This window comes from Phragmites australis, chromosome 17 (assembly GCF_958298935.1).
Source record: "Phragmites australis chromosome 17, lpPhrAust1.1, whole genome shotgun sequence".
Classification (NCBI taxonomy): Eukaryota; Viridiplantae; Streptophyta; class Magnoliopsida; order Poales; family Poaceae; genus Phragmites; species Phragmites australis.
This window is the reverse complement of record NC_084937.1, coordinates 27,169,378-27,197,144: the sequence shown is the minus strand read 5'-3', so window position 1 is coordinate 27,197,144 and position 27,767 is coordinate 27,169,378. Positions and strand designations below refer to the sequence as shown.

Below are 27,767 nucleotides of genomic sequence, written 5' to 3'. Positions count from 1 at the left end.
GATCAGTAGCAATACCTTGACCACTAATAATATGCCCTAAATACTCAATCTGGTTTGCAGCAAACACACATTTGTTCATGTTAGCCGAAAGTTGATTATCCCTCAAAATCTGGAAGACTTTCTGCAAGTGTACTCTATGATCTTCAATAGTCTTGCTGTAAATCAGGATGTCATCGAAAAATACCAAAACAAATTGCCTTAGATATGGAGCAAAAATCTTATTCATGAGGGCCTGAAAAGTAGCTGGAGCATTGGTGAGTCCAAATGGCATGACTACAAATTCAAAATACCCAAAATGAGTTCTGAATGCAGTTTTATGGATATCCTCCTCATTCATTCTGATTTGATGATAGCCACTTCTCATATCCAATTTGGAGAAAATACAAGCCCCAAATAACTCATCCAACAGATCCTCAATCACAGGTATTGGAAATTTGTTTTTTATAGTCTGTGCATTTAAATCTCTGTAATCTATGCACATTCTCCATGAACCATCTTTTTTCCTTACCAAAATTGCTGGTGAGGAATAGGGACTAGTACTTGATCTGATAATTTGCTCTGTCAGCATTGATTTGATCAATTTTTCTACCTCATTTTTTTGCTTGTAAGGCATTCTGATCCCAGGAAACCGATTGCTGAAAAAAAAATCGCCAAAATTTCGATCCGAGGAACAAAGGCTCTGATTACCAATTGTCAGATCCCATGATGGAATCGAACAGAGGGAACATCAAAGCGATGAAGAGCTCAACAAGAACAATTGAGTTGGATCCAGAAGCTACGTTTACTTAGGCTAAACTAGAGCAACTTCTTTTCACACCCCATCTCACCTGCTCCCTCTGCCTAAATATTCAAAATAACTGTTCAAAAGTTACAGGCAAAAAGCTACAGCATTCTGCTGAAGCGGTAGAGAACAGTAAAGGAAAATAGTATATTCCAGGATGCTTTCCAGCCATCGGATGAGTTGAAACAATATCTTCTGAAGTGGACCGTTGGATCTTCAGTCTCGCGTCTCTGTCTTGCTCTTCTCTGCAGCCGTTGCCTTTAGCTTCTTCAGGTCATCAGGTTTTGATAGCTGCAGTGCCTGACACTGGCGGCCTCAACGGGGTCGGTGGGCTGGCCTGTCGGAGTTGGAGACGAGGTGAACCGCAACGGAATTGAGCTGGACAAGGAGAAGAGTGGAGACGGGAAGGTGATGAGGTTGCAGATTGGGTAAAAATAGGAGAGCTCCGTTTTTTACAACGGTATGAAGGATAAAAAAATCAAACGTCAGATGTTGAATGTAACATAAAAAGTAACTATGACAATAAATTTTTATAACGTCTAAAATATTATATTTGAACATATAATATATTAGAGATATGAAAATATAGAAATTAACTTAAATGGATAATTTTTTAATGCATGAATTGAGTACAACAAACGAAAATAACTTCTGCAACAAATTTTTATTACATCTGAAATATTAAATTTGAACCTATGAAACATTAAAGATACGAAATATAAGAATTAACTCAATTGAATAATTTTTTTATCCAAATCTATGTGCTATTTTAGTGCATTTTTATGTTACAAATGTTAATTTTAAATATTATAAATATTAATTTTCGATGTTGCAATGAACAGTAAGCGTCCGGACACGCTAGAATCTCCCTTTTAAAAGGAGAGAGCTGCCGGGTCCGCCGGCTTCCACGCTCCCGCGACCGAGTCCGAGTCCGAGTCCTCCGGGCGGACGTGGCGCATGCAGGAAGCGGGCGTGCTCCAGCGCCGCCTGGCCAGGTATTCACATCAGTGGTAGGACCAGCCCAAAGCAAATTGTGGGCTCCAGCCGTTATGCATATGCACAACGACATTATGCACATGCCTCCTCTCCTCCCGGCCCAATTTGAGCGCCGGCAGATCCTCCTCCCAGCATCCCAGAATTGCGGCCGTGATGCGTGCCATTGCCACATGCCAAAGCAGCTTGCATCCTACTCACCTTGTGTTCAACGCCTAGTACATATCGATGAGCATCAGTCTGGGCACTAGTTAGCATCGTGCGCAATGACACAAGGACATCAATAGCGGAAGATTGCTCCATCTGTAGTTGTACTGATCATACAGACAACTTTCCAGCCACACAAGCTCCCAAACCTTCTCATCCAGCTCCTCCATACGGCTTCAAACTGCACGCATCCATTTTATTGCTAGATGCTGACCAATCGGTCATGAACATCATAAGGCGTTGCTCTTCGCAAACAACTTGCAAGTAATTTTTTGTGTAGCGGTGACAACCAAATTCAGTAAAAGTAATATATATATATACCTATTCTATACTCCTAGGAGTATGTACTCCCACATGCAATATACCACCTAAACAAACACTTTATACTCTTTTATCATTTTTAGTATACTCTAATACTAATTCTAAGATACTCCAATATGAGTTGTATGAAAAAAAATTCAATGTTAGCCTTTCATTTTTGCTATATACTCTTTTTTATACATAAAAAAAGTATATACGTAAATTATGATAAAAATCATGGAATTTCATAAAAATTTTCGTGGGATTTGTATTGTAGTATCTTATAATTACTAATGAAGTATATTTAAAGTGATAAAGAAGTATAACACACGTGTAAAAGTGGTATATGAGAGGTGGGAGTACATACACCCAGGAGTACATACTAGTTTTCCTATAACTCATGTGTAAAAGTGGTATATGAGAGGTGAGAGTACATACACCCAGGAGTACATACTAGTTTTCCTATATATATATATATATATATATATATAGTCTTAATTCCGTTTGATGTGTGGTACAAAGCATGAACGAGTACTAGTAATTACTACAAAACGGATCTGCATCTGCAGATGAACAGAAAATAACACAATGGGGGAACGAGCAGGCCCGACCAAGAGCAACAATCAGCTGTAGATCAGGTAGCGCCGTCTCTCGTCCATCAAAAAGATGAAGTAGATGAGTGTGTCACGTCTGATTCTCTGGTCATCACAGCCACACCTTCTTTGACAACAGCCTCCTCGGTGTCGGCATCAGGCCACGTGGTTAACTCAGCAAATGAAAACTGGCTGGCAGCGCCGAAGAATGATGCGACTCGCATCACACAACTTTGGGAGAGCATGCTCTCTGCGTCAACCGACTCTGGCAAAGGAGGCATGCAGGTTGGGAGGAATTCTGCCTTATGGTTTGTTGCTTTGAGCAGCGAATGGGTTGCTCGGCAGAAGATAAACCTGCAGAAACAATCGAATTGAGCTTTCAGCCAATACAATAACTGTCAACATATCAAATATGCGTATCAGGGCATGTTTTCCATACACTTTTGATATGTTGGGCATGAGTAGGGATTAGTAACAAGATTTGACAAGGTCACCTGAGAAGCAGCCGTCTCAGGAATGGGTCGCCTAATACTTCAATCCAAACAGGATGAAGTGAAGACGATGCAACCAAGGTCGTGGCCCATTCATTTAGTGACAATGACAATAACTCCTCAGCATTATTATAAGCATCCTACAAAATTACATGTCAAGGCTTTAAAGACAACCTAATGTCTGAAGAAATTTGTTAACAGACACTAAAAACAAGTACCCTGTCAATATCCATCCCATTGTTGCCTATCAGAAAGCAGAAAGCTTGCAATGGAGCTGTGAGGAACATAGTAAATTGACTACCACTATGCTGAGTAGAATCACCAGTGAATCCCGCAGCAGAAGATCGGGAACTTGGCGAAAGTAACATGGCAGCTGTCTCCCCCCTCTCAGCCCCATGAATAGACTGCGATTATAAAGGACAATCATGATTAATAGTACATGCCAGAAAGCCAGAGTACAGAAAAACAAATATCAGGACAATATCCCAATACAGAGAGGGGAATGGAAAGAACAGTTAAAATAAGAACAAAATTGCGCAAAGCACAAGGTTCCACAACATATTAAGGGCACAGAAGCCACTCCCTGTCAAGACAAAAATATGAACCATAGATTGTATTTGGACAAGTAACCAGTTACATGTTTTATGATATAAAATGAAATAGAGAAACAATTACATCTGAACAAAACATCAAAGTTTTGCACATAAGCTGGTTTGTTTGCATATTACCCAAGCACTTGTGATTTGCCTCAAGACTACAAAATGTCGTACAGATCATCAACCAAATGGATAACCCACTCACAAACAGAAAAAGAAAATCTCCAGTCCTCACTGGTCAGAATTATAGTAGTGGTTGCTCGGGACTAGGGAGGGAAAAAAAGATTAAACAAACCTGCCTTGAATGCATAGCTGATGCTGCTGTCAATCACCAAAAAGAGGGGCCTTCTTGTAAATGGGATTAGATCACAAGGGTATATGCAGTTTGAACCTAGATGTTTCGAACATGTCAGAAACAATATACTTCTTACTAAAAAGAATATAGTTCAAGTCTGCGAAAAGGCAACTTCAATCAACTCCAAGCCCTCAAAACATGTTTGTAATGCATAAGAAACTATCAAGAATCTCATGAACTCAGCATGAAACCATACCTTCAGTTTCACGGCAGTCTAACCATAGGCAAGGTTCATTGTCTTCCTTTGAACTGGTGCGACTGGTACTGGATATATCAAACTTACTAAAGTTGCTCACAACCTTCTCGCCTGTATCAGGACAAAATCCAGAAGTTCCCACTTGACCTGAAAGATATTTGAATGTTAACAAGAAGCTCCTCCCGATACAGCATAGATAACTGACAACATTTAGTCAAACAACCCTGGGAACCAACCTGCAGCCGAAAGATATATTAACATCATACCATTCAACGGAAGCTCCTCACATTTGGTGGCAAGGACCTGAATTTAAAAATACATATTTTTAGCAAATAAGGTCATTATTTTATATATGACTAAATGGTCGGACAATAATTATAACTCTTTTCTCCTGAAAGAAAAAGGAAAAAAAATGAATGCACACGCAAAGAATCAGGAACACACACAAAGATAAGTTTGATGTTCAAGCATTCTATTTTGTAGGGCTTTCTCAGAAAATTTGCAACCCACTCATGTCATGAACTAAAGGGTGCACAACAGGTGCACCAACAAAAGAGGAGGGATATGGGTGCATAAGGAAGTGCACCGACAGAGTGGAGGAATTCAGTAGCATTCCTTGTCTTCATGCTTCATCATCTAATAATTTAGACCAGTTAGTTCATACTTCATAGTCAAGAGAGGTCGAGGTAGACCAAGCTTGACATAGGAGGAGTCTGTAAAGAGGGATCTGAAAGACTGGAATATCACCAAAGAACTAGCCATGGACAGGGGTGCGTGGAAGTTAGCTATCCACGTGCCAGAGCCATGACTAGACTTGCAAGATCTTATGGGTTTCATCTCTAGCCTACCCCAACTTGTTTGGGACTGAAAGGCTTTGTTGTTGTTGTTGTTGTAGTTCATATTTCATAGTAGTATATCTTGCAGGATTCCCTATATTTTTAGTCCTCCTACTTGCCCATTTCATATTATTACAAGCAACACAGATTTGCAGTTACACAGTTTCGCTGAATTGACGCAACAGTAAGTTTTGAATAGTTTTTCTATCAGGACCAACCAAATGAATGTATCAAAAAACTTCCACATATGATGATAAATCGATAAGTGTAGTAGTTTTTTTTTTATCAGAGTGCACCAAACTGATGACTGTAATACTGGGATACAGAGTGTTTACAACGGTGCACAAATAGCACGGAGCACCACATTCATTCACCAAAAAATAGGATAAAGATTATGCCAAATGAGAAAAAAAAAATGAACTTACCGTTAGGAAATGTGTCACCAAAGGGCGATAGAGAATTGTCTTAAGGGGATTTGGAGGCAGCACAGCATCTCTCAGATCTTTCAGGAGATTGGGATGATTTTGCCCGCTTTCGTCGTGGGCACTGTAACCATTGTTTAGCGCGAAAGAACCACATGGTTCCCATTCAAGGCATTGAAGCATTCTGAATACATCTATGGTGACATCTGTAAATTTGACCTGGATAAACAAACCACAGAGAAGGTGTTTTCTCAGTTGTTTTTCCCCCAAAAAGAAGAACAACGAAACATAAATAGATGCTCGTGAGCAAGGGGGGAAGCGGTACCTCGTTATGATAGTAGCTGCATAGTATTGCATCACTTAAGACGAGACCTCGCTTCTTGATGGTAGGAGGGACGGTAGGAAGAGTGTCCGGAGGAGGATCGAATGCGTAGCTGTACCTGAGTGGCCTCATGTTCATAAAGGAGGAGTCAGCTCGCAGAAACCTCGCGATCTCTTGCACGACATGCTTCCACTCCTTGTATTCGGCGTCCTGCACAGCGCAACCAGTGTGAAAGAGAGTCAGATGAATCGAATTACGGAATCCCCAGATTGATGGTCAATCGAAGTTGTAGGTCGAATTGTACCACCGTACCTGGAGGACCTTCTTGGAGTCGTCGAGGAGCGCGCGGATGTCGGCGGCGAGGCGCGGGACGGTGTGCGCGCGCCTGGCGAGGAGGAGGGCGACGAGGAGGAACCTGGCGAGGAAGCGGAGGTGCTTGGCGGGGGCGAGGTGGTCGGCGTCGAGGAAGTAGGCGCGGTCGAGGACGGCGTGGTAGAAGACGAATGCCTCGGAGAGGAGCGCGGTGTCGGCGGTGCGCTGGTACTGGGCGTAGTAGAGGTGGGCGATGCGGGCGGCGATCTCGCCGACCTGCCAGCGGCGGAGCCCGGCGTCGAGGAGGCGGTGGCGGTGCTCCTGCTGCATGCGCCAGAGCTGGGTGTAGATGCGGAAGGCCTTGGCGAACTCGTCGGGCTCCTGGCGGCCGAGGAGGGGGAGGTCGCGCACGCGGGCGAAGCGGCGGTCGGCCTTGTCCAGCAGCGACCAGAACTGCTCGGGAGACCACCCGCCGCCGGAGCCTTGGGCGCCTTGGCCTTTCTGCTGCGGCGACGACGCCATGGCGATCCCCTTCCTGCCCCCAACACTACACTAGCTAGCCCACTGCCCACCTGACCCAACATCACACACCCAAGTCCATCCGACTTTTTACCTAAAAAAATCCTCCTTTTTCCTTCAATGGTTTGACTTCTGTTGACACATATCTTGCTCCAGCTTCTCCACTGGAAAAGAAAATAGAGAACGCAGAAGGTCAGATTGAATCCAGAAGCTGTGTCAAACGTGGATTTGATTGATCATGAGCATGAACTCTTCCATCTCCAACGCCTAAAAAAATGTTATTTTCCAACCTGGAATGAAAATGATCGCACAAATCAACAAACCACCGAAGAAACAGAACTTTTTTCGGTGACACGAGCATCGTAAAGTGGCGATGCATGGTAGAGTCACACGACAAGACCTAGCACACGATACAATTCGCAGTAGGATCATTGCATAATGCAGTACCAGAAAATACACCCATCAGGCCATGACAAGCCTTCGTGAAGAACAACAACCAACTAATCCTTCCAGCGGCCGTTTACTTGATACATGACGAATGTTTGTTAAGGTTCCAAGGAAAGATGACAACACGCACGACCGCGACAGAGAACTTCAGGAAAACATGCTTCACCATCCGGCCTCATGCGGCATGGCGCCGTGGCAGCATCATGCAAAGACTTCTCGTCCTTCTTTCCTTTCAGCAAGCATCAACTCCATCCCCAGGTTCAGGTCGTAGCCCTGCACAGTATGAAATGAACAGGAACCGATACTGTACAGGATAGAGCTTCATTAGGATGCCTCAAGTCAAGTTCAGAGCTTCATTAGGATGCCTCAAGTCAAGTTCCCCCTTATTTCTCGACTTCCCAGCTACACTAACACTTCTGCTAGTCCAGTCCAGCCAAATTAGATGGAAAATATAAATTTTGTGCTGACCAACAAGTAAAACCAGACGTGATCTAGGAAGCGGACTTGTCCGTGTTTGAAAACAGCAACCAACAATATTCCAAGGCTCCAAACCCATCTAGCTAAAGAACAACATAATAATAAAGGATTTGTATTTTCAACCTCATTGTAAAAGCTACAGCTGGACTTCACTCTCCAAAATCTGCTAACAAGATTGGCCCTGGTAACAAATGCGTATCTGTAGAGCAAATTCTTTTGCTAGCACTTCCATTGTCAGCTCTAAAGGGTGTCACAGAACTAGAAAGTATTTCCTGTGTAGTTTTAATAGCAAGATGATGAATAGCATGTTCAGATTTCTGAACATCTACTTATGGAACATGATCATCATAAAAAAGGAACACGAAATTTCATCTATACCACCAAGCCCTACCAAGCGTCAGGCCCTCCATAGCCCCTCGTGCAGCACCTGTCATTGTGCCCATCGCTCCTGGTAGGATGTATTTTGTGTTATGAAAATTGAAAGTCCAAAGAGAAAAGGACGTTGAACCTGCCTTTACCTTCTCCATTCCCCAAGGTGCCCTCCTCCAGAGATACTGCCCACCGAAACCTATCATGTTTGAATCATAAAAGCTAGAAGCCTACAACTACCTGGCACCCATGCCACCATGCTCATTAACACCGTGGCATCAGTATACAAGTGCAAGTTATGCCATCCTAATTGCCTGTCTCTTAGCGTGGAAAGCCTATGGAGGCAGAACCATGTGCAAAGACGAAGTTATGGCAAATGCCAAGGTACCATCACTTGAGGGCTAACAGAGAAAGGTTACGGATGGATCAAATCAATGCAGTATGCAGTCAACAGGGCTAATATTGTGATCAGATTGGAAAATGGGAAACCTTGTTTGGTATGTGCTAGTGGCTTCCAACAGCACACGAGAAGATGGTGCATATCACAGTCATGTTCACCAATTCCTTTAAGCAACAAATGAAAAGGTCGAATTAGTACTTGTAATGGATCCACTAACAGCCAAAACGTCATTAACAGGTTTTCTTGTTGGATCAACAACTACGAATCAATCAGTCAGTGCAAATCCATATACCAAGTAGATTTGATAAAATAGCATAGTGGCATATGAGTCGTTGGCCCCCTCTGAGCTGGGATTGCAAGGTTTCAGTGCTACCTAAGCTGTAGCATCAGGCAGCAACATGAGTATATGACCACAATCATATGAGGTACTAGTAGCTCTAGGTAACAAAGCGGAGAAGACAATACATAGTATACTAGTACCTCTAGATAACATAGCGAAAGCATATATGTTTAGCCATGTGCTAAGGTATATCCGATTGGAAAATATGGGGAATAATTGTGCCTCTCCAACGATCATAGCAATCTCTTATGAATCAAGGATCACAACAGCAACCAGGGAAAAAAGAACTCCACAACCATCACACACACAAAAGGCAGAAGACACAGAGGGGAAGCAACACAACTAACACAGTAGTGGGGGAGGGGGGGGGGGGGATCGGCGAAATTTCGCTAATTTCGTCCCAAACTGAAATTGGCCTATTTCGGTTTAAAAAATTCGGCCCAGTTCAAATGGACCCGGTCTCAATGGATTCAGTAGCCCAAGCCCATTCCAATTCTAACCCTAACTCCCCCTAATGTCCAGCTGTTTTTGAATTATTTTAATTTTTGTGTGATCTTGTTGCCTCCCTCACCTGAGTGGCCAAACCGAGTGGCGGCAACGACATCCGAAGCACACGGGTGATGCGGCAAGCGGGCGGAGCACGGCGCAGGGCACGGGCACCATGTCATCAATTCCTCCCGGTACTTGATTTATCTAGTAGTACCCGTTCTTCATTGTTAGTTTCCGTTTGACTCGACACTTTGCGGCAATGGGGCTCATATGCATGCATGGTGTCCAGGAGGTCACCAGGATTCACCTGGGCAAGCAGCTGCGTTCCATCGAACGCGTGCCACCTTCTTTTATTTCTTGTCTTGCACCTAAAGCTGGGATTGGGATCAAACAAAACATCTCCATTTTACACATCAAATGTAGATCCTAACTTTCAGCAGAGCACGGCCATGGCATTTACCATGGAATTGTTGATTTTGTTTAATTAGACCCTGAACAGCCCAACTAATCCGTTGAGAAAGCATTCAACAGTGTGAAGTTTTGAATCGTCCAACTGCAGTTGCCAATTAGCTGCCGTTTTGTACACGAGAAACTAAATAGGTGTAGTTAGTAGTTACTAAGGTGAGGCTGATCCAGACAGGTCATGCCATTTAGAGAACGGGAAATACTACCCCAGAGGAAATTCGGCAGAACGCAGCATGTTTCCAACCCTTACTAGACAAAAAGAAAGACAGTGGCTCCATGCCACACAGTAGCTAGAAAAGAAAATAGACATCTATCTAACAATGAAGAACGGCTACCACTAGATAAAAAGAAAGATAGTGGTCAGGATCTCACTTTTTCTTTCTTTTATGCTATTTATTTGTCACATATGAACACTTAATTCCTGGAAGTACCCCGCTTATAAGAGACTACTGGAAGTGTAAAAAAGCTAGCAATGTTTAAAATTGGGGTCAATGGTTGCAATCTGCTGAAATTTCGGTAATTTCGGTCAAATTTTGGCCGAAATTTTTGAATTGTGACTGCATCATTTTGACCAAAATTTTGAAAATTTCGCGAATTTCGGCGATTTCGCCCGAGGACGAAAAAAAATGCCCAGCGAAATTTTGAACCCTGGTGGCAGTAGGCAATGCCAGAAGACTCAAACAACATTTAGCATTAGACATATGTTAGACAGGAGTATTATTGGACTCCAATACTGATTTCCAAATAGTTCGGCATTATGATTGCTTTTCAGAAGCTCATTTATTTTATTATAACTAATATGTCAGCTCTCATTACCTAGCTTTAAGAGCAATAATAGCAATGCCGGAATTGGCAATGCACTATGCAAGCAGCACATGTAAATCATAATTGTGGAACCAAGGTGAACTGTTAGAAAGGAAACATAGTCAAACTAACAAGTTTCTGTGACACCACCGTATCACAAGTTATAATATTAATACCTTCTAGAAATGTAATCATGCCACTAGAATAGGTATAAAACATGTGTCTGTTTTACCATCAATAGGTTCCATAACAGCAATACCACCTTATCAGTTAACAACCTCTTCATATGAATTGTATTTCGCTCAGTAAAACTATCATGAATAGGTGAGATAACGCTGACTCCTGATTTATCTAGGGACACCCCCATTAGTTTGCACTTCGCAAAACTAAAACTAGATAGCTAGTCTAATCAAATTCTATCAATTCGGTAAGGAAACCCAAAGAAAGAAAATAACATGTCAAAATGATTAAGGTAATGGAACTGGGATATGATAATAACTAGAAATCCATTTGTCATGGCTAGGGACCATTGTAAATTTTACTTGCATTCACAATTGTGAAGCTCTATTGACTTTAGTTTCGAATTTCTGCAGTCTAGATGTGACAAAAGAAAATACTAGATATCATGCATGACGAGGAAGTTGCAACTAATGCAGAGGACAGTGGTTAGATAGTTCATGTTGCAACAATAGAATGGCAATGGGGGGTGGAAATATTGGAGGTTTTTTTTTTCTAATTTGTAGTGCCATGTGTGACTCACGGAAAGAAGAAGCACGGCATGATAGGAACCGATGACAGTGTGTAGCAACCAATGGCCTTTCCAGGCACTTTATTAGCTATTCTTTTTTTTTTCACAACAAAGATCTCCTTTTGGTAAAGCTAGATATATCTGATACCACTACCTGACATTCCAGTATTGTAGAGCCTAGACTGAACAAGACAAGCAAAGTTCTATGCAACACTAGACTGATTTTTTTTTCAACAAACTTGAATTCAGAATACAACTGTATTGCATTGGATACAATGAATAAATAGTTGGTGCAAATCTGCAGCATGAATGGATTTTACATTCCACGACACATTCCACAAAACAAGAGTTGGAACTGAAGCACTAGCACATGAAACAACAGATGACAGATTCACTGAACTATGGTAGCAATCCATGAACACCAAGTTAATTGTCCGGCGTGGTGGCGAGGAAGCCATGGATCGCATCGATGAGCCCAGCGGCGCCAGGAGAGCGCCCGCTGGGCGGGACGTACCTGGCGGCATGGTCCATGGTGTACTCCCCAATCTCGGCCGCCTCACCGCCGCAGCGCCGCCAGAGCGCCTCCGCGTAGCTCGGGTGCGCGAAGTAAGCCTCCGCCTCCACCGCCTCGCCCGATCCATCGACCACGACGGTGAGCCGGCGGCGCTCGTAGACGCCGATGTGGGTTCCCTGCGGGCAGGTTGCAATCGACTGAGACTCAAACGGGGAAAATAAACCGGTAGAAAAGGAAGGAAAAACGAATCTAATGAGGAGGCGAGGTGCGAGCCTCAAGGGCGTCCAGCTTGGCAAGGGCGAGGGGTGACGCTGAATAGAGCTCGCCGGAGATGAGGCGGCCGGAGGACGAGGAAGGGGTGGGGAGGAGGAAGGGGACCGAGTAGGGGCCGATAACGAGGGAGGCTGGGGCAGCGGTGGAGACGGCGCCGGCGAAGGGCGAGGCGGAGGCGGCGAGGAGAGGGTGGTTGGGGAACCCGCGCTTCAGGGTGCCGTACACGAACACCATCGTCGGCGGCGCCTCCGCCATCTCCCACTGCCCCGATATTTTGGTGGCTCGGACGAAACTAAAAGGCCGAATTGCCCTGTAGCACTGGAATCGAACCGTTTAGCTCCCATACTATTATTTTTTCCGTAATTTCTCTAATAGCACTACTAACGGCTCGTCTCTTGCTCCATCTAGCATTCTATCGTTAGATTTTGCACGAACAGTCCTGATCACGTCTGAATCTAACCACCGTTAAGCCCATTCTATCTCTCCTCTCCTGACTACATCCTGCACAACCACATTCGATCCTCATCCACGCCGACACCTTCTTCTCCGGCGAGCCGCCACCTCATGCCTGCCTCTACCTCCACTCCCACATACGCGAAGCCGAATTCGAGCCACTGAATCAGCCACCAACCGCCAAATCCCATTTCACCCCTCCTGGTCAGCCTCACATGTGGGGAGGGGATGGCCGTTGTGGCCGCTCGTGCACCAGCAGCAGCTGCTGCAACCATAGTCATCGTAGTGGGCTAACCTCGCTGCCAATCCCCTCACTCAACCTTGTCCAGACTCAGCGGCCTGCTCCCAGTGTAGCCTGCGCATGTGTTTGAAAAGTCAAAGGAGGAGGCAGGTAGGCTTAGAGAGGAGAGCTGATTCGGCAGTTCGGCTTCGATTACTAGAGGCCGCGTGTCACTGGCTTGATGGGAGGAGGCTTGTCTGAGACCTCACCGTTGTCACCGCTGGAGACGAGCTCCCTGTTCGCGCCGCTCCCACAACGTCGGCCACCGAGCCATCATCCTCTCACCCGTAAGCAAGTGCTCCTTCTCCTCTTCCTCCTCGCCTCTCTCTGAGTGCCTGCACCTATCGGAGAAGAAGAAGAAGAAGAAGATGCTAATGGATCCAACAGAGTGCTAGACGTAGGGAGGAGGGGAGCAAAACTAGTGCTATTTTTGAAATCGCCAAAAAAATAATGATATGGAAGCAAAACAGTTCAATTCCAGTGGTACTAGGGCAATTTGGCCAAACTAAAAACGTAGTTCTTGAATTGAAACATTAAAAATTAATTAATATATAAATTATAAGATAATATTTGATATATTAAAAAATTATTTTTATAAACACTTAAAATACATAAAAAGCAACGCTCACCTTAAACATTCTCTAAAGATCATGTTAAATAATTTCTTTTAACATTTTTAAATGCGAAGTCATTAATAATGGTATTAACATCAATTTTATCTAGCAATTTCTTCTCAATACATAAAGTTTTCAAAATATTTAATATTTTTTGAGACATTGTTGATCTCAAATAGTTCTTCAATAATTTAAAATTTGAAAAACTTCTTTCAGCTAACACCATAATCACATACATAATAAATAAAATTTGATAAGTAATAAAAACATTAGATAACAATTCGTTTCTCTGGCATACTCAAAAATCTCTATAAAAGATATTAGCATATCTGACAAAGTTAATTACATAACACTTAAATCAGATATTATATTGTAACTAATCATCGTATGAACCATCTAGAAAAAAAAGTATTTACAAATTTAGCATAACAATATTTCAGTTCAATATCATCCAATAACTACAAGTTTATCAAGTTCAGAAAAAAAAACCAAATATACTTTTGAATGCTTGAAGTTCTTCAGATCTATTTTTCAATAAAATATTTGCCGTATCAACCATAAATAAAAAGTAATTAACTTCAAAAAAATTCTGAACTTGTAAAAGTAATTAACCATAATCAAATACTGAAACCCTTGCATCACTGATACACGGTATGAGAGGAGCTCCTAGATTTTAGAGGCCCAGAACGGCCGCCTCACTTACCTCAGGGCTGGCCCTGCTCCCACCCGAGGCCAGGAAGACGAGCAAAGGATGCGAGTGAGGGAGGGAACAATAAATCATGATACTATTTAGGGGGTTTAAGCAACAAGTTGGATCACAATTATTAATCCCGACCCATTTTAGGGGGTTTTGTGTAAATACTTGGATTGTAATTATTAATTGTGATCCTATTTAGGAGTTTTATGCAAATATTTGGATCCCAATTAATAGTCGTGATTTGTTTTAAGAGATTTTCTATAAAAATCTGTTGACCATTGTCAACCATAGTACGGGCAACCGTTATAGTTGTATCAAAACTGTGTGACCCGATATGGACCAGACCAATCAATTATGGAGTGGAACTTGCCATACGCAGCCGCAACCTCACCATGGCGGCTCTAGCCACCCACCTGAGCCACCCATGAGGAGCCCGACTTGGTGCTCAGATCACCTGCACTCCATGCCTCGCCAGATAGGGCATTGGTATCGCCATCCGAACCCTCACACCCAAATGAGCAGAAGGTCGGTAAATGAAATGGCAACCACCCCGTGCACCAAAAGATCCCAATTTGACGCTGGCATGGATGGGAGAAAATCCCGAAAAAGTTCATGGAGATTCGGATCAGAGTGACACAGAATCTCTCAAATTTCAGAGTCAAATACTGTCGGAGGATGAACTCCTCAAGCGGGGATCCTGAGAGACCCCCTTTGAGATTCGGCCGGGGGCATGATTCTGAATCTACCTCGTACGTGAATTTAATGCGAGTATATGAGATGTAGGCGGGACGGATGATCGGATGCTAGTAGGAGTAAATGCTCGAGGGATTTTAGACAGGCTCGGGCCGCACGGAGCGTAATACCCTACTCCTGTGTGTATGCGATTAATGCTCTGGAATACCTTTTTCTAGATCTCTCGTGTTACAACGTTTTTGTCTAAGTCTAGAGCTTCGGTCTTACTTCGAGCTTAGTGAACTTCTGCTCCGCTTCTTAGACTCGTGTGCTTCGGCCTGTTGCTCTCCTAAACACTTGTCTTTCTTTGGAGTGTATCCCCTTTTATCCCGTCGGGGGAGGCTTAGCGTGCCCAGAAAGGAGGGCACGAGCCTCTATAAATCATAAATGGAAAGCAACCATCATGGGGCTGCAGTTTGATGTTACGGGGGTTGAAAATGCGCTCTTAGCTGGCCTTGTCGCCCATTACGCCAGCTTCAGCAGGTGCAGCAGGGGGGCCCACCGGGCAGCCGCCGAGCAACCTCGTGTGCCCGCCCGGTCAGAGCAGGTATGACATAGCAGGGCGGCAGGCGATATGCCTCGAGCCCAGTGACAATATCTCCCAGCCGCGCAGGCTGATGTGTGATGGGACCCGTCGCATTAAATATCCACACGCCTTCCTGCCAAGCGGTGGCAGGGACTGACGACAGGCGTGGGGGGAACGGTTGGAAGTGACAGGCCACACTCCCTCTTAAATGCAGCATCGGGCCTCTCACCAACTGACACCTCACCGCTGAGCTCTGGTGGGATCCACCGGTAAGGGGCTTCTCAAATCCTTGGGGAACTCTGGGTGCTCGGGGACTACTGTTTATAGCCTCGAGCGCCTCTCCCGGATATGTCTCTTCTCGGTCCTCAGGGAACTCCGGGCGCTTGGGGCCATGAACAGTGGCCCCAGAGCGTCCTCTCCCGAGACGGTGTCTTCTCGGGTCCTCTACGGGTACTCGGAGACCACTGTTTATGACCCCGAACGGCCTCTTCCGGAACTGTGTCTTCTTAAGTTCTCGAGAAACTATGGGTACTTGGGGAGCACTATTCATAGCCCCGAGCACTTTTCTCGGAACTAGGTCTTCTCAGATCTTGAGAAGATAGTCTCTGAGGAAGGACGCTACATAGCATTCTGCTGTCCTAATCTCAAGACTCGAGAACCTCTCATTCTTATGTCACTGACAGATTAGATCTCTAGAGGGAGAAAGTGAAAAGAGAATTTTGTGTGGCGTGGTCGGTAAGTGAAATAACGACCACCCAGTACACCGATCAGCCGGCCACTTCGTGGCGAAGAAGCCACCCAGGAGCCACATCATGTGGATCTAACGGGTCAATGAGCTCCGACCCGCAGCGACCTCACCTCGCCATGGCAGCTCTGGTCGGGCCACCCCGAGCCTGCCTCTTTCCGCAGTGTGAATCCCTGTCCAGCTCCTCGTCGACAGCCAGAAAACGGTCGACAAGGTTGGCCCGCACGAGCTCCACGACAAACAGGGAGAAGTTGACCCCCACCTATGCGAGCAGCTCCAGAACCAGAAGTCCAGCACGACGGCAGCCGTAGCCCAGAGCGCTTCCTTCATCGAGGTTCTCGCGTACTCCATGGCCGCTCTCCGTAAACCAGTCTAGTGCATAAATCCCGCAAACATCAAGCATTCTACACTCCGGTCTCCATGGTTGTTGCTTAGCGGGCGATTGTCAACCAGACGTCGATGGCACAAACGCGATAAAATCCTACAAAGATTCATGGATACAATTCATGTAAATGTTGAGCATAATACAGAGGTTTAGTTTGGTCGGTGAACCAAACATCGGCCAGGTGAGATCCAAAATTTCCGGTGTCACAAGCGCAATAAAATCCCAGGAAAATGGCAGATCCTATTCGTCATGCGCTTGAAATTGTATTAAAAAAAAATTCATACGAGATATGTGAGCCATTAGATGCCCATCCAACGGCTCATAGCCGTCTTCAACCTCTCGCTCGTCCCGCCCCGCCTTGCCGCGCCCTCACCTCCCGCCCACCCCAGCCTTCTCCGGCAGCGTTCCCGCTTCCCGTCTCCCACCGCCAGATCTGCGCCCGCCACCTTCACCACGCTAACCTCTCCATTTTCACGCTCCCCTGTCCATTCTGACCCACCGATCGTACTCCATAGCCCGCGGTGTCCTTACCATCTCGCCTCCACTGAGCTAGCCTGTCTCTCTCGGAGCTTCCTCTAAAATCGGCAACGAGGGACCCCCTCCCCCGAATCAATCCACAGCTAGGAACCGCCGTCGAAGCACGGGGATGTTCAGGCGTGCACGAAAATTTATGAAGACGGGGGAGTACAACTGCTAGGTATCATACAAATTTTCAAATTTAAATATGATTTCTAAGGAGAAGGAAAAAGAAGGAAAAAGAAGAAATTTTGGTAGGATTGTCCGTAAGTGAAACGACAATCATCCTGTGCATCAAAATATTCCAATTTGACGCCGGAATAGATGGGAAAAGATCCCAAAGAAGTTCATAGAGATGGGGATTAGAGTGACACAGAATCTCTCAAAATTTCAGAGTCGGATCCGATCTGTAGAGGCAGAAAGAAGAAAGAGAAATTTTGCATGTGGTGGTCAGTAAGAAGCCACGTGAGGGTGAGACTAATATTTAGTTGCCTGATAAAAACTTTTCGTTCAGTCGATATATCACAGTCATTCCATCTTAATCTGACGGTCTTCCTTCTTTCTTCTCCCTCTCACTTGCCCAATTTTCCATCATCTTCCTCGGTGGTGTAGCTCGCTCCCCCGCTTCCTACCCTCCTGCGCTCGTCTCCTCCCCGAAACCCTAACCCGACGGCGAGCTCGAAATTGAACGTCGATTGAAAAAATAACCATAACCAGTCGCTTGAAACGTTGCAAATACGACCGCCGTGACGCCGTTCCTGCACGCGTGCTTCATCTTTGTAGCCAGCGCCTCGGCCTCCTCCCTCACGGCGCGCGGTAGGCCTGCACCCTGGCCGCGCGCGCTCAGGAGGTGGTGCGCGACGCGGAGCCGGTACGGGCCGCCCGGCGCGAAGGCGATGCCAGTGCAGCCCGTACAGGAGCTTCGTCGTGACGCCGAGCGACACGCCATCTGCGAGAATTACTGAATTACTCCGGCACTCAATTGGACACATTTGTGCATGCACGTCGGCGGCGCGCCGTCGTTCTTGCCCGCCGTGGAAATTTCGTTCCATGTTGTGCATCGGGCCCAATGAATATTTTTTTATTACATTGTTTTTTCTTTGGCATTTCTTCAATGAATAATATCACGTATTCACATCGTTATGGACTTGCAGATCATTGCTCCTTGATTCTTTCTATCTACAAACTCGTGATACCATGAAAAAATACGATAACTTGGCTTAATATTGTTGATGCATTGTATTGAGTCTTGAAAGTGAAATATATAGAATATAAAGTTTAAAGACGCGTCTCCTAAGATAAGATAGATATCCTGAGATTACAATTAATGGTAAACTACTATATCTGAAGATATCAGAAATATACTCTAACAGTTTGTATCGATGGCTGCCGTTCTCTCGAGCAAGTTAATTGATCACACCACCAGCTTCCTGCCATCCCTTTCCATGGCGACGAGCGATACCTCATCTTTCTTCCTTGATGTGCACAACAATGTCAACGACCGGTCACTCAACCTTTAACCCTGTCAATGGAGATGCGGCTGCTGAATACATCCGTCAGTGCCGTCGTCGACTCCAGCGACGCCTTCAACAGCATCACGGCCTGCCCATCGATCGATCAAAACCCGTTACAAATTAACATGTCAGCGGCATACGATGTAAACAATGGACGTGCATGCAGTGGCAGTATGCTTGTATATGAGCTATTACCTCTTTTGGGCCCAGGTTGACGGTCATCTCTTCTAATGCGGAGCAGTCCTTGACGTCGAACTTCTTCAGCAGCATGATGGCGGAGATGGTGGACATGGGTTCGACGGTGAGGTCGTCCATGACCAGGAACGTCACCACGTCCTTCACGTATCCGCCGGGGCGCTCCCCGGCCGCGTCCTGCGCCTGCGCCAGCGCCAGCTTGCCGTGCGCGTCGCCGGGCGTCCACCGCATCTCCACGGTCATCGGCTGCCGGCAGGCCGGGCACGGCAGGCCCGACACGTCCGTCAAGTTCGTCGGGTTCCCGCGGCACGGCATCGAGTACCCGGCGCACCGGAAGTACCGCGTCGCCGGAGGCGGCGGCGGCGGAGGCGGGAGCACGCCCTCGCCGAGCAGCTGGAGCGCGGCGGATGGCAGCGCTGGGCTGAGGAGCGCGTCGCGGTTGGGGGAGGCGGCGACGAAGAACGCGTCGTCCAGGGACCGCGCGCCCGCGTAGAGCTTGCCCAGGGAGCCCGGGGCGGGCACGTCGTGCTTGGCGAGGGCGCGCGCCGCGAGGCCCGCGGGCACCCGCAGGAGGCCGATGAGGAAGTCCACCGCGTCCTTGCGCGCCTCCGCGTACAGCACGCGCTGCGACCGCTTGTCCACCAGCAGCTTCATCTGCGGGCTACTGGGCGTCGCCGGCGTCGCGTCTTTCACCTCCGTCGTGTCCACCATGCCGGTCACGCTTGATCTGTAGTGTAGAGCTTTCCTTATGTTCCACGTGGTTGCTGCCAAGAACTTTGTTTTCCGGCGTAAAAGTACGTGGCTGGAAGGAAATGTTATGAGAGCCGTGCAACTACTTATACTGTACAACGTCTGGTTGCAAGACTTGCCGTGCGGGGAGAAGAAAGACGCTGCTCCGGACGAGGTGATGATCGGAGAGGAAGGCAAAGCTTGGTATATTTGCGGTTGAAGTATGTTGCTTTCACCTTAGGGTTTGGTAGTTTGGTATCGTTGCCGTAAGATTCAGGAACAAGCTGTTCTTTCCTTCCTCAATGCGATGCGTGTCCATGGACAACACAGCGTCAGAGATCATCCACCAGTTGCAGAGTGCATGGGTGCCTCTCGGAAGCTAGACAATTTTTTAAAGGCTAGCATTTGGTACAGATTGAAGATAATAAAAAGAGTAGAAAGGAAATTAATGATCATTTGGATGAACTTTATCAGATAGCAAAACAAGCTAGTCTTAATGCTGAAGAGTGGGATCTTAGATATAAGTTAGAAGAAGAGATGGAACAATTATATTTCATGGATGAAATTTACTGGCAAGATAGATAGTCAGGATTAGATTTTACAAGGGGACAAAAACAGTGGGTTTTTTCATCTCTATGCTAATGGCAGAAGAAGAAAGTGTCACATTTTTTTCTTTGTAAACTGAGAATGGCCTAATTTCTGATCAAGATGATTTGGAGAAGCATATTGTGGGTTTCTACAAAGACCTGTTTGGTTCTAATGCAGAGAAACACATCCATATCAAGGAATTTTTTAGCATGGAGCAAGAGATCCAAAACCAAGACATGGACTCTTTGATCAGGGAATTTACAGAAGAAGAGATAAAAAGTGTGGTGTTTAACATGAAGTTGGATACTGCACCTGACCTAAATAGTTTTGAGGTCTTTTTCTTTAAAAATTTCTAAGATGTGATAAAAGATGATATCATGGATATGGTGAGGGATTTTCAAAAAGATGTACTTGTTTTTAAAAGATTAAGTTATGGGGTTTTTACATTACTTTTTAAGATTAAGGATGTAACTAACATCAACCAGTATATACCTATATGCTTGTTGAATGTTGATTACAAGATGTTTACCAAGATGATGATAAATAGGATCAGTCATTTGGCTGATCAACTTATTAAACAGCAGCAAACAACTTTTATTAAAGGAAGAAACATATTAGAGGGAGTAGTGATCCTACATGAGGTATTACATGAACTCAAACAGAGCAAAAGACAAGGTGTCATTCTGGAAATTGATTTTGAGAATACTTACGATAAAGTTAAATGGAACTTTCTATAGGAAGTTTTAGAGAGAAAAATATTCCCTGCTCTATGGATCAAATTAGTTATGCAATTTGTCTAAGGGGACCAGGTCTGCATAAATGTAAATTGTCAAAGGAGCTCGTATTTCAAGACTTATGAAGGGTTGAGATAAGAGAATCCTTTATTACCCATCATGTTTAATTTGGTGGCTGATATTTTAGGGGAATCGATTGATAAAACAGTTAATAAAGGACTAATTACAGGGTTGGTGGATCACTTAATTACCAAGGGGGTGTCTCATACTCAATATGCTGATGATACTATAATTATGATTGATGGGAGTGACCAGTCCATCCTGAACCTAAAGTTGATCTTGTATTATTTTGAGTGGTTATCAAGATTTAAGATCAACTTCCACAAAAGTGTAAGTGTTTGTTTTTTGGTAGGATCAAGAAGGCAAAGAAAATATTGCTAATATGCTGAACTATAAGTTGAGAGTTCTTCCTCTGAGTATCTAGGCATTCCTATCTCTGATCAACATCTGGGTGTGAGTGATTTTGAGCCTTTAAATCTCAAGATGTATAAAATACTGACACCTTGGAAAGGAAAGAGTATGTCTTTAGGGGGAACATTGATTCTGACCAATTCATGAGTAGTCTTCCCATCTATACTATAGGTTTCTACCTCTTACCAGCAAGGGTGCATGGCAAGATGGACGCCATCAGGGAAATATTTTTCTAGCAAGGTGCAAAAGATAAGTTTAAATATCATATAGTTAAATGGGATGCAGCGTGTAGACCTAAGAAATTTGGTGGGCTAGGTATTGCAAATACTAAGACACTGAATGAGTGTGTGCTGGTAAAATAGATCTGGAAGATTATTAGGAATAGTGATGAGACATGGTGCCAAATCCTTAGAGCCAAATACATGCCTGGTGGTATGCTCTTTAGCTCCAAGAGGAGAGGTATTTCCCAATTCTACCAAGGACTGCATAAAGTTAAACATCTGTTTAAGTGGGGTGCTTATTATAGGGTCAATAGGGGAGACAAGGTTGTCTTCTGAAAGATATTTGGCTAGGTGATACTCCTATTCACATTCAATACCCTGACCTGTTTAAACTCTGTGGAGACCCTGATATTCTAGTAGAGGATTGTGTCATGGATAACAACTGGATTATTGAGTTCAGAAGAACTTTAAACTAGATTGAACAGGAAAGATTATAGGAGTTATATGAGAGGCTTCAAGAGGTGACCTTAAATAATAATAACCATGAGGTGTTCTGGACTTTAGATAAATCTAAAAAATTTACAATTAGATTTCTTTATAGGTTTATTACCTTTGAGGGTATTATCAGCAAGGGGGCTGGTAAGATTTGGGAAACCCAGATTGAACAGGAAAGATTACATGAGTTATATGAGAGGCTTTAAGAGGTGACCTTAAATAATAATAATCATGAGGTGTTCTGGACTTTATAAATCCAAAAAATTTACAACTAGATTTCTTTATAGGTTTATCATCTTTGGGGGTATTATCAGTAAGGGGGTTGGTAAGATTTGGGAAAGCAAATTGCCTTTAAAAATTAAGATCATTCTTTGGTATGCTACCCACAATAGATTGCAATCTGCAACATCTCTGGAAAAAAAAAACGGGCTGGAAAGGAAATGTGAAATATTGTCTTTGTGGGCTTGTAGAAACAACTGATCATATTTTATTTAAGTGTCCCTTAGCTCGTTTTGCATGGTGTTGTCTCATGCAATGTTTTGCTTGGTTCGAATTTTAAAGGCTCGCAAAAACTTAGTGTATTTCTTTTTGTAGGTTTAGCATAGGCAGTTTGAAGAGCTCCTAATAGGATAGCGATAGAAAAGAAATTTCTTGCGCTTTCTATTGATGTGATTTTTTCTGGAATTTTATATTTGCGGAAATGGAAGATTTTGCTTAAAATGGAAGATAGGAAGGCTCCAGAGGCAGCTCTATCAAAGGTTATGCAGTGGATTCTAACATTCAAAATGAATCAGATGCTTGTGTCTGATGTGGTGGAATTTTAGAATATCTTCTTCGATATCAACCTATTGATTGTGTCTGGTGTAGCTATGGTTGTGTTTTTTTGTTGCACTTAGCTCATGGGTGAGCTGTTTAATTCTCTGTTTGGTTCCAGATTGTGGTGAAGATCTGTAAGCTAGTACCCCTAGCATGTTCTAGTTGTATAACTCTATATTGGCTTTCAATAAAAGCTGAGTAAATTTCGTTTCTAAAAAAAAATCCAGTTTCAGAGTGCTTGATCATTTGCCCCTTGGATCTGACTAGTAGCAATGAACAAGCAGTGTGCCATTTTATCATTTGTCACTTGGATCTGATTACCAGCAGTAAACAGGTATTGCGTGTTTTACCATGTTCAGTTCAGCAGATGTAACCAATCACTCTCAATGTAACAAGCAAAACTGTGGAGACACTGAAGAGGGCCAGGTCAATTCATTAGGTGCATATATAAACACAAAAACAGGCAGCAGAGTATCAGGCATCAGAATACAAGATCAGCTTACATTCCACAGCGACTGAAGTTAATTTTTTATCAATACATTCAACGACAAAAAAGCATCAGCAACGGGAGCAGGGATATAGTCACTTGCTGCTGAACTCAGCCCAGAAAACAAGTGTAACTACAAGCTGTACTGTTCAGATCAGATGCCATCCATTAATTGTAAGTAGAGATACACAATCACTGGCTCGCTAAGAAAGCACAAAAAATGACAAATGCTGCTTCTGTACAAAGAAAATCTAGCTACCCGCAATGACAGGATCTGTTGATACCTGTCGACTTCCATCACCACCCCCTTCAGTCCCTCTCAGGAGCATCTCCTACGTCTTTCCTAGCGCTCAGGTTTCCGGCATATGTCCAGACCTTCTCTAGATCACCAGAAAAGATCTTCTCGACTTTAATTTCTTGTTTCCCTAAACTACTTTTGTTTAATGGGGGCTGTACCCTTCCAGGACTGCCTGTAACTGGAGTGGAGGAGCAGAAAGTGGGTGTTGCAAATGGGGAGGCATACGGTGTATTCTGAATCGAGAATGGGCTTGGTGAGATTCTCTTCTGAACTGGTACACCTATGCCACGATTGAAGATCGAAACAGACTCGGCTGCGGCAGACTTCTTGGTTGCATCATCAACATAAAGCACATCATCAATTCTTGCGATTATGTTAAATGCCAAGCTCTCCAGGACCCTTGAGTAACTTTCAAGTATGGACTGCCCAACATCCTGGAAAAGATATGCAAGAAATAAGGTGAATATTTGATTAATGGAATTGAAAAAAGACTATTTCTAACAATACAAGTACTTGTATGCTTCTGATCTGGCCAGAATCAGTGGATGATTACTTGCATATTACCTTGTTATACTGGATCTTGTTCATGTCGAGGGAAGTTTGTGGCAGACCAGGGTATCGTAATCTTAAGCTCTGCAATAAACCATCAGCTCTTTCGGACAAAGTGTGGCTCTTTTCCTTATCATTGACCAGACCCTTCACTTTTCCACCCCAAGATTTCTTTGATTTAGCTTGAGGCGTCGACTTCTTTTGACCTTTCAGTCTCCAAACATGGATGGCAGCTTCGATTCTGTTTGCTACTTCTAGTGTGTGGTGCTCAGATGACAGATCCAAGCAATCTAGGAGGCATTCTGGTGAGAATTGTTCAGCTGTTATGTATCGGTAAATTATCTCCCCCAAGCATGATTTACCACTCTGCAGAAAAAAAAATATTAGTATAGTCGAAACTAGTGGAAACATCTGTCACTACAACTGGAAACAAAGGCTATTTTGGGCAAAAAGAACCTATGTACGCAAAAAGCAGAGTAGAGATGTCAGCAGTGACTTGAAGGATCGTTTTCCAGAAGTCGACTGATATGTACAATCCACATTCTAATTCAATCACACAAATGGCATTATAAAGATGCCTACAATTTCGAAAATCCACGACTTGCTATAAGAATTGATAAGGCAGTTACATGCTTCAGCAAGAAAATGAAGTATTGGCCTTAGTTTTGCATATGAAGGATATACCAAGTATCAACAAAGGGGGAAAGAAATGCCTTGATATATGCATTGACAATAACATCAATCCTAAAATCATTTGTAAGCAAGCGTACAATCAATCGGTGTATGGAAGTTCGGTGAAGCTATATTATGAAAACAGAAGATTGAGGGGCACAAGTTCCCTGGCTGAGACCCGCTATTGGAAGGAAGAAGGAAGTCTACGAAGCGTCAATTCTAAGTAAGTTCGGGTCCAATTTGGTGAGTTCTTCACCTGCTAAGACCAGAATTTGTTCACCTGATTTTCTGCAGTTCTTCATGACCTTAATTACAATCACTGCCGGACTCTGTTCAGGGATACTAATTGCACGATGGCACAGTGCTAAAACATGTTGAAAATGCAATATGCGCAAAACCAAGTTGATGTGAAAAATGCAGAAGACTCCTAATATAATACTATATGAGAGTCTATCTAAGGAACCAATAATTAGCATTTTTCCATACCAAGAACAAAGTGATACGATTAGACGCATTCAAGCCTTCAACAGAAACATTGATAATGCTGCAGGTCAGGACACATTTACTCTCAATGAGAGCTAAGGCCTAAGAGGGAATATAGCTATGAATGCTTCAGCTCTTCTATATCAAATTCTACTAGGCATGCATTGACTCCTCATAACAATAATAAAGGGAGGTGCTACGGGCCTGCATTGGAAACAAACTGGGTTAGAAGTGACTATAGCTAGAGCGACAAGACTTGCTCATGCAATCCGACAACATAGCCATAACTGATGCTCAGCACTTTCACTCGACATATTGTACTAACACACATTAACTGAGCTCTGCATGTACAAGCATGTATGATAGGAAGTGGCCCCTTTCACGGCGATTTTACGCAATTGGTCCCTTTTTATCAGCAATTGAAGTACGCTGTAGCAAGCACACCACATGGATAACAAGAGGTATAGTCGGTTGTTACCAGGGAATCTGTAATTGTAAGTGTTTTACCTTTGGCAGTGTCTCCAGGTACGCTTCCGGGATCTCCATATTGGTGAGCACATCGCTGTTAATCGCCATGGCTGCCTTCAGTATCTGGTTTGCACAATCCCTGCTCTGCTGCAGCTTCCTCCTTGCATCCTCGGACAGCCCCTTGGGCGGCACTCGCGGGCACGGCAGCCACCACTTCTCCTCCTGCCGCACCGATGATGGCCGCCCGCGAGACGACGACGAGGGGAACGGACCCCCACTATCCTCGACTGCAATGCCCCTATCCACATACCAGAACTCTGTCTCCTTGAACCCGTCAATCATCGCGAGGAGCATGGCGTCGAGCTTCTTTAGAGCGGGGAGGTTCATGTACAGGTCGCTGCGAGGGCGTGGCACCATGACCTCGAACTGACCGCCACCTTCGGGGAGCTCCTGGATGGAGGGGATGAGTTCGACGATGGAGTCGGCGACGGAGAGCAGCCACTCCATCTCCCGCGTCCACATCGCCTTCCTCGCCGGCGCGAGCGGCTCCAGCCTCCACAGCTCGCCGAACACGGTAGCTGGACGCATCGGAAACACGAAGAAACGCAAACCATTTGAAATCGGGTGAATGCGGGTGAACAGCTAGCGCGGCGGCTGACGCGAGCGTACCGGAGAGGTTGGTGATGGCGTTAGAGATGGCGAGCGCGGTGCAGACGCCCTTGCCGCTGCCGGACATGTCCTCGCCGAGTAGGAGCTTCGCGAATCGCTCCTTCATCATGTCGATCTCTGGTTCACATAAACGAAAGGCAAGAACTTCCTGTGAGAGGAAATAACAAGAAAAGAAAAGATTTTGGAGGAGGAGGGAGAAGTGGAGTGAGATCTAAGCAAGGGGGGAAGGGGCGCACCGGAGATGTCGGAGGCGGGCTTGGAGAGGTAGAAGGCGGCGGCGGAGGCCGGTGTGGGGAGGGAGGACGAGGAGGACGCGAGGCGTGAGACGGTGGCAGAGGAGGAGGAGGCGAAGCGGCGGGTGGTGGGCGCGGAGCAGTCGCTGGAGGTCTCGGACTCGCTGACGTCGGCGCTGGGGCTGTAGCTGCCGCAGCAGCGCTCCGAGGCGGCGTCGTCCTCCGACGCACTCGCCATTGCGGCGTCGGGGTGGCTAGGCGAGGTCGCGGTGGGGACGGAATCGCATCTGGGGATGGGGGGGGAGGGGGAGGGGGAGGGGGAAAGCGATGGGAGCACAGCAGCAGGAGAGAGCTCACTGCCTGCGACTGCGCTCCTTTCTCTATTTGTTTTTTTTACCATCCCAACTGTTTCTTTTCAGAATGCAGAATTCTTTCAATTTTCGTTCTCTTTACGTTCCAATAATTTTACTTTACAATTTCCGTCGTAAAAGAATTTTAAAGATCATTTCCTCTAAAACAGAATTTTCTCTCCTTTCATTTTACAATTCTCTTAGGAAGAAAACTGTTGAAAATTAGAGGAAATAAAGTGAATGAGAATGAGAAAGAGAATCAAAAAGAAAATAAAATAAAAATATATATAATTGGAGATAGTACTAGCTCCGTTTGTTCTTTTTTTTTCTTCGTACGATGGATTAGCGGTGGTGTTAATGTTGTTTGTGTTCATTCATTAAAAAAATGATGTTTGTGTTTGAGTAAGTACTACTGCTATTTATTTATAATCATATGTGTACTGTGTTTGTTCTCTTTTTTTCTTCGTACGATGGATTAGCGGTGGTGTTAATGTTGTTTGTGTTCATTCATTAAAAAAATGATGTTTGTGTTTGAGTAAGTACTACTGCTATTTATTTATAATCATATGCGTACTGTATTTACGTGTGTCTTCTTACT

General features: G+C 44.6%; 4 protein-coding genes across 7 annotated transcripts; all 4 read right to left on the bottom strand.

The window, feature by feature from the left end:
- Nucleotides 1-2,731: 2,731 nt before the first annotated feature.
- Nucleotides 2,732-6,989, bottom strand: LOC133896774 (uncharacterized). 4 transcript variants are annotated; one of them, XM_062337395.1, is made up of 9 exons: nucleotides 6,405-6,988; nucleotides 6,096-6,302; nucleotides 5,774-5,989; nucleotides 4,749-4,815; nucleotides 4,513-4,659; nucleotides 4,261-4,352; nucleotides 3,584-3,769; nucleotides 3,369-3,505; nucleotides 2,732-3,228 (listed from the first exon to the last, which is right to left on the bottom strand). In XM_062337395.1, exons 1-9 carry the CDS (start codon nucleotides 6,924-6,926, stop codon nucleotides 2,940-2,942), a joined length of 1,863 nt encoding a protein of 620 aa, XP_062193379.1. In that variant the 5' UTR covers nucleotides 6,927-6,988; the 3' UTR covers nucleotides 2,732-2,939. The 4 variants fall into 4 exon arrangements, 2 of the variants coding, with proteins under 2 accessions (XP_062193379.1, XP_062193380.1); XR_009905830.1 differs by having other exon boundaries at nucleotides 3,212-3,228; nucleotides 3,667-3,769; nucleotides 6,405-6,989; XR_009905831.1 differs by lacking the exon at nucleotides 2,732-3,228 and having other exon boundaries at nucleotides 3,491-3,505; nucleotides 3,667-3,769; nucleotides 4,257-4,352.
- Nucleotides 6,990-7,254: 265 nt separating this feature from the next.
- LOC133896776 (putative gamma-glutamylcyclotransferase At3g02910) lies at nucleotides 7,255-12,599 on the bottom strand. Its single transcript, XM_062337397.1, has 2 exons — nucleotides 12,250-12,599; nucleotides 7,255-12,152 (listed from the first exon to the last, which is right to left on the bottom strand). Exons 1-2 carry the CDS (start codon nucleotides 12,502-12,504, stop codon nucleotides 11,889-11,891), a joined length of 519 nt encoding a protein of 172 aa, XP_062193381.1. The 5' UTR covers nucleotides 12,505-12,599; the 3' UTR covers nucleotides 7,255-11,888.
- A 5,825-nt stretch (nucleotides 12,600-18,424) lies between these two features.
- Nucleotides 18,425-20,039, bottom strand: LOC133897680 (uncharacterized). The gene is made up of 2 exons (XM_062338478.1): nucleotides 18,907-20,039; nucleotides 18,425-18,799 (listed from the first exon to the last, which is right to left on the bottom strand). Exons 1-2 carry the CDS (start codon nucleotides 19,615-19,617, stop codon nucleotides 18,707-18,709), a joined length of 804 nt encoding a protein of 267 aa, XP_062194462.1. The 5' UTR covers nucleotides 19,618-20,039; the 3' UTR covers nucleotides 18,425-18,706.
- Nucleotides 20,040-23,386: 3,347 nt separating this feature from the next.
- Nucleotides 23,387-27,191, bottom strand: LOC133897950 (rop guanine nucleotide exchange factor 1-like). Its single transcript, XM_062338786.1, has 5 exons — nucleotides 26,823-27,191; nucleotides 26,587-26,703; nucleotides 25,957-26,495; nucleotides 24,310-24,660; nucleotides 23,387-24,179 (listed from the first exon to the last, which is right to left on the bottom strand). The coding sequence occupies exons 1-5, from the start codon at nucleotides 27,055-27,057 to the stop codon at nucleotides 23,757-23,759; spliced, it is 1,665 nt and encodes a 554-aa protein (XP_062194770.1). The 5' UTR covers nucleotides 27,058-27,191; the 3' UTR covers nucleotides 23,387-23,756.
- Nucleotides 27,192-27,767: the final 576 nt, after the last annotated feature.

Bases quoted from the DNA above. Each gene is read 5' to 3' on its own strand.
- LOC133896774 (XM_062337395.1), bottom strand. From the start codon at position 6,926: ATGGCGTCGTCGCCGCAGCAGAAAGGCCAAGGCGCCCAAGGCTCCGGC. The intron at 4,660-4,748 runs GTTGGTTCCCAG...AATATCTTTCAG, and splicing joins AATATATCTTTCGGCTGCAG to GTCAAGTGGGAACTTCTGGA. The intron at 3,506-3,583 runs GTACTTGTTTTT...GTAATTTTGTAG, and splicing joins ATGGGATGGATATTGACAGG to GATGCTTATAATAATGCTGA.
- LOC133896776 (XM_062337397.1), bottom strand. From the start codon at position 12,504: ATGGCGGAGGCGCCGCCGACGATGGTGTTCGTGTACGGCACCCTGAAG. The intron at 12,153-12,249 runs GCTCGCACCTCG...ACCTGCCCGCAG, and splicing joins CCAAGCTGGACGCCCTTGAG to GGAACCCACATCGGCGTCTA.
- LOC133897680 (XM_062338478.1), bottom strand. From the start codon at position 19,617: ATGGTGGACACGACGGAGGTGAAAGACGCGACGCCGGCGACGCCCAGT. The intron at 18,800-18,906 runs GTAATAGCTCAT...ATCGATGGGCAG, and splicing joins TCAACCTGGGCCCAAAAGAG to GCCGTGATGCTGTTGAAGGC.
- LOC133897950 (XM_062338786.1), bottom strand. From the start codon at position 27,057: ATGGCGAGTGCGTCGGAGGACGACGCCGCCTCGGAGCGCTGCTGCGGC. The intron at 26,704-26,822 runs GTGCGCCCCTTC...TATGTGAACCAG, and splicing joins GCCCGCCTCCGACATCTCCG to AGATCGACATGATGAAGGAG. The intron at 26,496-26,586 runs GTACGCTCGCGT...CGATGCGTCCAG, and splicing joins CGCCATCACCAACCTCTCCG to CTACCGTGTTCGGCGAGCTG.